This window comes from Rhincodon typus, chromosome 5 (assembly GCF_021869965.1).
Source record: "Rhincodon typus isolate 14 chromosome 5, sRhiTyp1.1, whole genome shotgun sequence".
NCBI classification, from domain to species: domain Eukaryota; kingdom Metazoa; phylum Chordata; class Chondrichthyes; order Orectolobiformes; family Rhincodontidae; genus Rhincodon; species Rhincodon typus.
The window spans coordinates 10660905-10672557 of record NC_063336.1 but is presented as its reverse complement, the minus strand read 5'-3'; the positions used below and the strand labels follow the sequence as shown (position 1 = coordinate 10672557).

The 11653-nt window shown below is 41.6% G+C and overlaps 1 protein-coding gene across 1 annotated transcript in view; it reads left to right on the top strand.

Annotated features, from left to right (window-relative positions):
- Positions 1 to 11459, top strand: part of kif6 (kinesin family member 6) — a 504857-nt gene extending 493398 nt beyond the window's left edge. Inside the window, exon 18 of the mRNA XM_048596661.1 lies at positions 11366 to 11459. Coding sequence (XP_048452618.1) covers positions 11366 to 11459 — 94 coding nt within the window. The remainder of the gene's footprint in view (positions 1 to 11365) is intronic.
- Positions 11460 to 11653: the final 194 nt, after the last annotated feature.

Sequence of the window (11653 nt, the reverse complement as noted above, 5' to 3'; positions counted from 1 at the left end):
TCCTCTCCACCTATCATCTCCTCTATCCATCTTCTATCCGCCTCCCCTCTCTCTCTACTTATTTCAGAATCTCCTTCCCCTCCCCCTTTTCTGAAGAAGGATCCAGACCCGAAACGTCAGCTTTCCTGCTCTTCTGATGCTACTTGGCCTGCTGTGTTCATCCAGCTCTACACCTTGTTATCACAGATTCTCCAGCATCGGCAGTTCCCACTATCCCAGAACAATTAATTAGATGATGTGTTGTTTAAATGATTTTGATTGTTTAACTTAAACATGGAAGTGTAGAACAGGAGGACTTAAAGGTTAATATCAGCAAACCTTGAGTGAGAGTAATGCTATAATTTTCATGCAAAATACTGGCTATATGGAAAAGCTTTCAAATAGTGCATTGATTAACTCCTGATGTCTTGCATTATAGGTGCTTTTTAGGTGTAAGTTTTAAATATAAGACTAGGGAAGACTAGTTAGAAATTGAGTTGTAAGATAGAGGCTTAACTTTGGTAGGTTTTTGTCATCATTCATAGCACATATTGCCTAACCCTAATGGCCCTTGGGAAGGTGGTTATCCACATTCTTGAACTGTTGCAGTCCATGTCATGTAGTGCACGGCATAATTCTTTTAGGAACATTGTTTCAAAATTTTGTTGCCACACTGTCAAGGAATAGCAATTTAATTATAATTAGGATGATTTGTGACTTGGAAGAGAGCTTGTAAGTGGTGGTAAACCCGTATTTCTACTGTCTTTATTCTATTTGGTAATAGAAGGTCTAGGGTTAGAACGTAAAGGTGCCTTGGTGAGTGCTGCAATGCATCTTATAGAAGGAACGTAAAGAAACCCTGCTGCATCATTTGTGGAAATAGTGAATATTTAATGTGCTGGAAGCAACAATGTTGAATGTCAAGTAAATATGGTTAGACTCCATCATGTTAGAGATGGTCATTGTCTGACACTAATGTAATATGTATGTTACTTGCCACATAGCAGCCAAAGTCCAAACCTTATTGTTGCCCATGCTTTGTTGCGTACGGATATGTACTGCTTCGTTATCTGAGGAGCTGCAAATGAAAAAACTGTATTGCAAGCATGAACAAATATTCCACTTCCGACTTTATGATGGACAGAATATCTTTGAAGAAGCAGCTGAAGGTGATTGAGCCTATGACACTATTCTGATGAACTTTGATATCATGTGTTTTAAATAATTGGCTTTCATTCAACACAAACATCTTCCTTTGTGCTACTTATGACTCTCTCCTGATTTTCATTCATTTCAATTTCCCCATGGTTCCTTGACGCCATACTTGATTAAATGCTGCAGTGATGTCAAGAGCTGTCATTACTCACTCTCTTTTATCCATGTTTGGACCAAGGCTGTAAAGAGGTCAAGAGGTGATCGGACCTCACAAGACACACAATGGGTAGCAGTGAGCATGTTATTGCTGAGTATGTGCTGTTTGAGGAACTTAACACCTTCCATCACTTTGCTGAAGATTGGCAATGATTGGCTAGATCAGATTGCCCTGCTTCTTGTGGACTGGAAATACCTGAACAATTCCCGCATTGTTGGATTGATGCACTAGAACACCTCAATTCAATTACAGCTCGGAATGCCATAGTTGTTTTCCATTTAAGTAATACTCTTTTTATTATTCTCCTGGCAAAAGTGAACAACTTCACATTTTCCCACATTAGAAGCAGTCTTCCAGATTTTTACCCCTCGCTCAACCTATCTATAGCCATCTGCAAACTTCTCATATCTTCTTCACTAACATACTTTCTGACCTATCTTAGTACCTTCTGTGAATTTAGCCACTATGCCTTCACTCGCCTTGTTTAATCATTGATGTAAATTGTAAAAAGTTGAGGATCCAGCACAAACCCCTGCAGGGCTCCAGTTGTCACATCCTACCAGTCAGACCAGGACCCATTTATGCATTCTCACTGTTTGCTGCCAGCCAGCCAGTCTATCCACCCCAAGTTTCTACCTTCGCACAATAACCTTTTATTTGGCATTTTATTAAATGTGTCCTTGAAATCCAAGTACAGCACGTTCCTCCTTCAAAGAAGTTTCACAAATTGGTTAAACATGATTTCCCTTGCAATAAACCATTCCAAACTCTTCCTGATTACACTGTGTTTTTCTAAGTGCCACACCATAACCATTATTCGATTACCTTGCCCATGACAGTTGTCAAGCTAATCTGCCAAAACATCTCCTGCTTTCTTTAATAGACAAGTTATGTTTGCTATTTTCCATCAAATGGAACCTTTCCAGAATTTGGGGAATTTTAGAAAATTAATACTAAGCACATTTGATACCTCAGAGGTTCCTTTTTTAAGATCCAATGAAATCTGTCCGGCCCAGACATTTGTAAGCACACAGCTCCATCTGTTTGATTCATACTGTTTCTCAAGTGATTATAATTTTCCAGAGTTCCTCTCTCCCAACTACCTCCTGATTTATGGCTATTGTTCAAACATTTTTTTTTGTATCCTCTTTAGGGAAGGTAGAAGATAAAATATTTTTCATTTCATTTGTCATTTCTTTATTATTTACTATTTCCTTCCCATTCTCACTCTCTAGAGGGCCAGTACTCTCTTCATTTACACCTTTCCTTTTTGATATACCTGTAGAAACTCTCGCTGTCTATTTTTACATTCCTGGCTAACCTCCTATCATACTCCAGTTTCTTCCTCCTGATTAATCTTTTAGTCATTCTCTGTCATTCTTAATATTCTGACCAATCATGTGATTTGACAATCATTTTTGTACAGTTACTTGCTTAAGTTTGATGTTTTTCTCAACAGTTTTCACATGGCTTAGGTTCTAACCAGAGATTGCAACGTTCTGCCTATGTTGTTGTTATCTACATGACTTCAACCACCGAATCCTCATTCCCCAATGCAAGTTTCTTTCCAACTCTGAACACTAGAGCCTTGTCCCCATGTTCCCTGGCACCAGAAAAGCAACACAGCTGTCTGGACTGTCACTTTTTGCTGCAGACAGCAGTGTCAATCTCTCACTCATTATAATACTTACTTATGACTACAATCTTTGTTGCTCCCCCAACTTGGCTTCCCATACCACTGTGCTGTGGTCAGTTTGCTCATCTATCCTTTCACATCCAAACAGGCTCAGGGAACCTCAGTCCAACAGACAATTGGAGAAGCTGACACTCCTGCACTCTTACCTTCCTAACCCCTTGGTCCCCTTACCTTTCTCATTCGCAGTCACACCCACCTGTCCATAACTAGTGACCAAATAATAGCACCCTATCCTGCTTCCTGTACAAAGAATCCAGATAACTTTCACCCTCCTGGATGGGATGCAGTGCCTATCGTTCAGCCTCTAGCTGATAAACACTTAGCTAAAGTTGCATGAACTTTGTACATTTACTGTAGCTGTATTTGCCCTGAATCACAATGGTACCCAGGAGCTCCTATATGCTGCAGCCATAACACATGACCCAAACAGCCATCCTTAATAAGGTTTAATTATATTATTCTCTTCCAGTTTTTGGCTTTTTAAATTTTTTTAGCTTTACCACTAATTTGTGTACTATGTTAAAATTTAAGAATTGAAAATACCTTAACCACTTACCAGAGAGCATTTACCAAACAGTAGCTCTTTTCTCTGTACTACAGAACCCGTTTCAATCAGCTTCAATTAATCAAGATCCGTTTCTGACTGGCTGCCACTGGGTCCTTTTCTTGCCAGCTTCTCTCAATAATGTTGCTTTCTTTTCATTTCAAAATTATACTTTATTTATAAAAGATCTCTCTGTATACATTTATTGTCACAAAAGCAGTTCCGTTCCGTGCAGTTGCATGTCAAGTAAATAAACAAACCATGGGACTTTGACTCTATCCAAAAAACCAAAGACCTCTCTTGCACATACAAAACTAATATTTGCATACACTTGAGGCACTAGGAGAGTCTGATAACTGAATGGGTCCCAATTTACCTTCAGCAAAAAGACCTTAGACAGTGGTCTTGCCCCACTGCGCTTTGGCAGCACCTGGACCTTGGAATGTTCCAGTCTATAACACTCAGTCAGGGTAGGTTCATTGTTCTGGAAGACCAACATGTTTCAGGCAGACCAAAGAGCATCTTTCACCAAGTTGATGCTTCTCCAGGTGCAGCTAATGTTGTATCGGTGTGTGTCCTGGGGAACAGCCCAGAACCCCATGGAGCTGCTTGGGATGACCTTGACACAACCCATTGCGTCTCCCTCCAGACTTCCTTTGTAAAGACACATTCCAAAAGGAGATGTGTGACAGTTTCTACCCCCATTCCCCCCTCCACTACAACCACTTCGAGGGCAGTGTGAGGTGGCGCAGATCAGACCAGGTGTACATAAAGGATCTCACAGGTTCTCCCTTCTCACCACCAGCCAGGTGATGTATTGGAGCTTGTTAGAAAGTTCTGGTGATGAGGCAGTCTGCCAAATGCCTTTGACAATCTGCTCAGAGAACCACGCAACAGGATCCGCTCTCTTCTTTCCCCTCAGGGTTTGAGGACGCTGTGTGCTGATCACTTCCTGATGGACTTGTGGGCAATGGTGTTTCTCGTTGCAAATTTCTCCACAAAGGACATGTGATACAGAACGGTCCAATTACTCCCATCCTTCATAACACTGGGGACAGGTGAAACCTCAGCACATAGTGACCCTTGGTGTTTGCCTACCGAGGGTCTACACACAGTTTGATGCAGCCACACACAAAGGTGGCCATCCGGATGAGGGAAACGCTGGGTACGTTCTTCCCACCCGTATCCAGAGTTTTGTACATGGAATCCCTGCAGACTCGATCTATCTCAGGCTTCCAGATGACTCAGGTGACTGAAACAGCGCAGATTTGGGGAGTGGGCCAGACTAAAGTTGCCTGCCTGACATAGGATCCTCCTCTCAACCTATTTCCCAGCTGCTGCTACCTCCCTCGCTTGGGGTGGAAACCTCATCTGTTCCTCTCGGTGACGCTGACTGCATGCTTCAGAGACCTCCTCTAGCTCACTCCCCTGGGTGATGCTTACTGCCTACTTCAGTGAACTCAACTCACTCACTCCCCTTCAACATCTGTTAAAGACTCACCAATGGGTGGTGGGTGCCTGGAACGTGTTGCCAGCGGAGGTGGTAGAGGCGGGCACGATAGGGTCATTTAAGATGTATCTAGACAGATACATGAATGGGCAGGGAGCAGAGGGATACAGATCCTTGGAAAATAGGTGACAGGTTTAGATAGAGGATCTGGATCGGCGCAGGCTTGGAGAGCCGAAAGGCCTGTTCCTGTGCTGTAATTTTCTTTGTTCTAATTACCAAACTTCTGTAGCAGCCCAGTCAGCTCCAATGAATCTCTAGCCTCACTTGCTCTGGCTCCCTTCCCACTGGCATGACTGCACCCCCTCATGTTTACCTATCCATTGCTACTTCAATCATAAGCTCCTTCTCTCCATTGTTTTATCTGTTTGGCTTACAGTAGCAGCAAATCCGATCAGCAATAAATGTGAAAGAGAGCAGAAATTCTGTCCATTCAACTTTTAAATTTTCACAGAGCTTTTAGGGATTCAGGTGGTCAATTCTTCTGTTACCTCCCATGTGTTTTTAGCATTGGAAGGCAGAGTAGCATTGATTTGCAAGAATAATACGCAGACTCCAAGGAATTACAAGGCGACAATAAACAAGCCAGGGACATATTCCCTAGAATTTTGAAGGTAAAGGGGTGATTTCATTGGTGTTTTCTAACAATTCAAAGGATAACATTGGATAGATACTGAGAAAGAACTTCTGCTCATTGGGGAGTCTGGGAATAGGTGACTGGTCTGAAAACTAGAGCCAGGTCCTTCAAGAGTGAAATTAAGAAACACTTCTACACCCATCCATGTATCCACTGATAGTAAGTCAAATGTTAGTTTTAAATAATCAGAATCTGAACTGAATCAGCCATAAGATATGTTTTGGCTAAAAGAACAGGTCAGAGGCTGGAACTTCTGCAGCGAGTAACTCACCTCCTAACTCAACCAAAGCCTCCCCAGTATTTAAAATGTTCAGGTCAGGAGTGTGATGGAGTACAGGAGTGCAGAGCAAACAACATTCAACAATGTTGAGTGATTGGCACCATATCCACCAATTGAGACATTCATTCCCTCCATCGTCAATGCCTAGAATGGCTGTTAAATAATTCAGGACATTATGTTACAGTGAGAGGCGTTAAAGAAGTCCTTGCATGCGGTTGGCCCCAAGCAAAGTTCCAAGTCTGTGCACGAAGAGATCAAGTGTGTACTAGTACTGCCATCTGCTGGATGTTTTATAGCTGGCATCAAACTATCCTGCATTGCCTATTGATACTATCAGTGACTGGGGACATCAAGCACATCTATGCAAAACACAAGTCTGAAGTATTTGCAACCATCTTCAGAGGTGCCAAGTGGATGATCTGTTTCAACCTCCTCCTGAAATTGCCAGCATCACAAATGTCATCAGCAAGTTCAATTCTGGCCATGTGATATAAATAAATGGCTGAAGGAATTGATGCTGCAAAGATTGTTGGTCCTGCCAGCATTCCAGCAATGATACTGAAGACATGCTCCAGAATTAACTATGCCCCTAGACAAGTTGTCCTCATTGGCATCTACCTAATAATGTGGAAAATTGCTTAGCTATGTCCTGTTCACAAAAAGCAAAACAATCCAAGTCAGTAAATTACTTCTCAGTCAGCAGATGCCCTGTCATCCTTCCAAACTCTAGCGAATAAAGGCCCAGTGAAATCAATCTCTCCTCATAGGACTGTCCTGCCCTCCCCGGTTCAGCCTGGTGAACCTCCACTGCACTCCCTCTATGGCAAGTGTATCCTTTCTTTGGGAGACCATAAGAAATGGGAACTGAAGTTGGCCATTCAACCCTTCACACCTGCTCTGCCATTTAATACGATCATGGCTGATTTGATACTTCTCATCCACTTTCCTGCCTTTTCCCCACTACCCTTGAATATCTCACTGATCAAGAGTCTATCTACTTTAGCCTCAGAGAGGGAGATGGAAACTGCACATAGTACTCCAGGTTTGGTCTCAACAAGGCACAGTATAACTGAATAAAACATCTCTGCTTCAGAACTCAAATCCTCTTAAATACCATTTGCCTCCCTCATTGCTTGCTGCACCTGCCTTTCTACTTTCATTGACTTGTGCACAAAGGCACTCAGATTCTTTTATAAATCCACATTTTCCAATGTGTCATCATTTAAATAATACTCTGCCTTCCTATTTCTCACACCGAAGTGTATGACTTCACATTTAGCCATGTTGTACTGCATCTGCTATGTGTTTACCCACTCACTGAACTTGTCTAAATCACCTTGAAGTCTCCTGCATCCTGCTCACAGTTCATAATTCTGACCATTTATGTATCATCAGAAAATTTGGACATACTGCATTTGGTTCCCTCATTCAGGTCATTTATATATATTGTGAATAGCTGGGGTCCAAGCACTGTGGTACACAACAAGTCATTGCCTGCCACCTGGAAGGAAACCCATTTATTCCCACTGTTCGTTTCCTGTGTATCAGTCAATTTTCAATCCATGCCAATATATGACCATAATTCATGTTTTTAATTTTGCCCACTAAGTTCTTATGTAGAACCTTTTCAAACAACTTCTGAAAATCCAAATAGACCACATCTACTGGTTCTCCTTTATTTTTTCCACCAGTTACATCCTCAAAAATATCTTCAGTGGATTCATTAAGCATGATTAGCCTTTCATAAACCCTTGCTAACTTTGTCCAATCCCATTAATGCTTTCCAAATGTTTTGTTAACTGTATTTTAGCATGTTCCCCAATATTGTGGGGAGGCAATGGCCTCGTGATGTTGTCGCTGGACTGTTAATCCAGAGAACCAGGTAACGTTCTTGAGATCTGGATTCGAATCCTGCCATGGCAGATGGTGGAATTTGAATTCAATAAATATCTGGAATTAAGAGTCTAGTGATGACTGTGAATCCATTACCAACTGTTGGAAAAACCCATCTGGTTCACTAATGTCCATTAGGGAAGGAAACTGCCATCCTTATCTGGTCTGGCCTACATGTTACTCCAGACCCACAGCAATTTGGTTGACTCTTAGCTGCCCTCTGGGCAATAAGGGATGGGCAATAAATGCTGACCTAGTCAGCGACGCCCTCATCCTGTGAATGAATAAAGGAAAAACAAACTATTAATGTTAGGCTGATGGTTTGTGCTTAGAATCGTAGAGTCTTACGGCACAGAAACAGACCCTTCAGTTCAGTTCAACCGGTCCATGCTGACCAGAACCTCAAACTAAACTAGTCCCACTGTCTACACTTGGCCCATACCCCTCCAAACATTTCTTATTCATGCATTATCCAAATGTCTTCTAAACATTGTAACTGTACTCACGCCCAACATTTCCTCTGGAAGTTCATTCCACACACGAACCACTCTGTGTAAAAAAAGTTGCCTTATGTCTTTTTTAAATCTTACTCCTCTCACCTTAAAAATACACGCTTAGTCTTGAAATTCTCCACCCTAGGGAAAAGACACCTGCCATTCACCTTAGTTATACCCTCACAATTTCATAAACCTCAATCTCCTATGTTCCGGTGAGAAAGGTCCCAGCCTATCCAGCCTATCCTTATAACTCAAACTCTGCATTCCCAGCAACATCCTGGTAAATCTTTTCTGAACCCTCTCTAGCTTAATAATATCCTTCCTACACAGTACTCTATACGAGGCTTCACCAACGTCGTGAACAATCTCAACATGACATCCCAACTCCTGTACTCAAAGGTCAGAGCAATGAAGGCAAGCATGCTAAATGCCTTCCGAACGACCCATAAGTCCTGTCCTTACCAAAATGCAATACCTCACATTTATCCAAATTATTCTCTCCCTCCCTTTTTTAAATAATGGGGTTACATTTTCCACCCTCCAATCTGTAGGAACTGCTCCAGAGTCTTTAGAAATTTGGAAGACGACCACCAGTGCGTCCAATATTTCCAGGCCTACTTCCTTTAGTATTCTGGAATATAGATCATCAGACACAGGGTGATTTGTCAACCTTTAACTGAGTTCATTCCCATAGCACTATTTTCTTTGTAATATTGATTTCCTTCAACTCTTCCTGCTAAGTAGATCCTTGATTCCCTACCACTTCTGGGAAGTTATTTGTGCTCTCTGCTCTGAAGACAGAACCAAAATATGTTTTCAATTCCACTGCCATTTACTTGTTTACCACAATAATTTCCTCATCTTCTGACTATAAGGGACCCACATTTGTCTTTACTAATTTTATATATCTATTTGGATCAAATATTATCCATAATTTTTTTTGTAGGCTGCAGTTGTCATCCTTCCTCTTTTGTTTTTCTGCCAGACAGGAATGAATAATACTTGTACTTCATACATTGCATTTTTCTAAATATTATTCATTACCTGTCCACCATCAATCCTTTAAGTAATGTCCTCCAATCCATCATTGCCAGTTTACAGCTCATTCCTTTATAGGTCCCTTTGTTTACATTTTAGTTTCTGATTCAGCCACTTCACACTCCATTAGTGTAGAATTATCTCATATTGTAGTCGCCCTTCCCCAAGGGATCCCACAAAACAAGATTGTTAATTAACCCTTTCTTGTTACACAGTATCCAGTAGCATAGCCTATTCCCTAGTTGGTTCCTCAACATTTTGGTCTAAAAAACTATCACATACACTGTCCAGGAAATTCTCCTCCACAATATCATTGTGAGTTTGTTTTGTCCAATCTATATGTAAATTAAAATCATCCAATGCTCCCAAAACCATTTTCTGCCCCGTAGTGTTTCTTATCTACACCTATACAGATTTCACATCATGATTTTCAGATTCTTCGTTTCTACTGCATTGAAACAGCCTTTATCAGCAATGCTAACCCACCTCCTTTCCCTTTTTATCTGACTTTCCCGAACAATGAATACCTCTGGAGGCTCAGTTCCTCTAGTTGGCCACCTTGCAGTCATGATTCCGTTATTGAGACAATGTCACAATCATTTATATCTGTATACACTGCTAATTTGTCTTCTGTATTACAAATGTTCCACACATTAAGGCACAAAGATATTATACTTTTTTTGAACTTTGTTAGTCACCTTACCTTTATTTTGCACTATGATCCCATTTGATTTTCTCTCATGTTTCTTTCTGCCTTCCACTTTTGCTTCTTACTTTCCTGTCTTCTGTTTCTATCCTTGTTTCCCCCTCCTCTGTCTCCCTACTCACATTCCTGCCATTCTAGTTTAAACTCCCCCGATAGCACTAGCAAATTCCCTGACTGAGGATATTAGTTCCAGTCCTGCCCAGATGCTGCTTTTACTAGACCCACCTACCTCGGAATTGTTCCCAATGCCCCAGAATCTGAATCTCTCTGCTCTGCACCATTCCTCCAGCCACTAACTCATTTGACATATCCTATTATTTCTACTCTCACTAGCACGTGGCACTGGTGGTAATCCTGAGATTACTACCTTGGAGGTCCTACTTTCTAATTTATGTCCCAGGTCCATATATTCTGCTGGTAGGACCTCGACACTTTCCTTTCTCTATGTCAAACACGAAGGCACTTTCCCTGCCCAATCCTGCCAGAGACCTGATCAGGGCTGCCCACACCTTCCTCCCAACTTCACATTTGATACCACCCTCCTCCCAGTAGCTAAGGGTTTGATTGGGTCATGCGAAGTGCCCAACAGTTGGTGAAATTGAACAAGTTGGGGGATGGGCAGGTAAGCTGGCTAAAGTTACCCACGGAATTTTCCAGGCCTCTCTGATAACTGGGGACCTGTAAAATTCTGAACAAAAATAGATGTCGCTGGAAAAGCTCAGCAGGTCTGGCAGCATCTGTGAAGAAAAAAATCAGAGTTAACGTTTCGGGTCCGGTGACCCTTCCTCAGAACATTCTGAACCTTCTGTAAAATTCTGCCCATTAACTGCAGAATTGGTGATGAGTGATTCATTTCTGTTCAATTACTTGGCTCACTATTCAGTCCTTAGCTTCCTGCTGACAGTCAATATCCAGTCCTGATACTAGCCACCGGTCACAGGAGAAGCATCTCTGTATTATGAAAATGTACTGACACTGATTTGTGCCGTGACATTAACCTGCCGAGTCAGATTTGAACGAAGGATACACCAGATTTGTTAAAGAAATGCATGTTGGAGAATGGGGAATGTTTGTTGCTATAATGACCAGCATATTAACTCCTGCTGAAAATTAAAGGAAGATTTTGTGGAAGTTTTTCATTTTGTATTTAAAATGTAGATTTCAAAAGTGAGCTTTGTATATTAATTATTCCTCTGGCCTTTGTTGTGGTTTACAGCGGCATTGAAACAAGTGGTGGCTATATGAGTACAGATTCCGCAACTCAAGACAACGTCAGGGCCTGCAAACTTGCTTCATCTGACCGCAGGTAAAACCGTTTTTTTTATTCTGGAGTTGGCTTCTAACCAATCACACAATCAGAGAAAAACAAGAGAGCATTTAGCTTCAGAGATAGTAGGAACTGCAGATGCTAGAAAATCTGAGATAACAAGGTGTAGAGCTGGATGAACACAGCAGGCCAAGCAGCATCATAGGAGCAGGAAGGCTGACGTTTCGGGCCTAGACC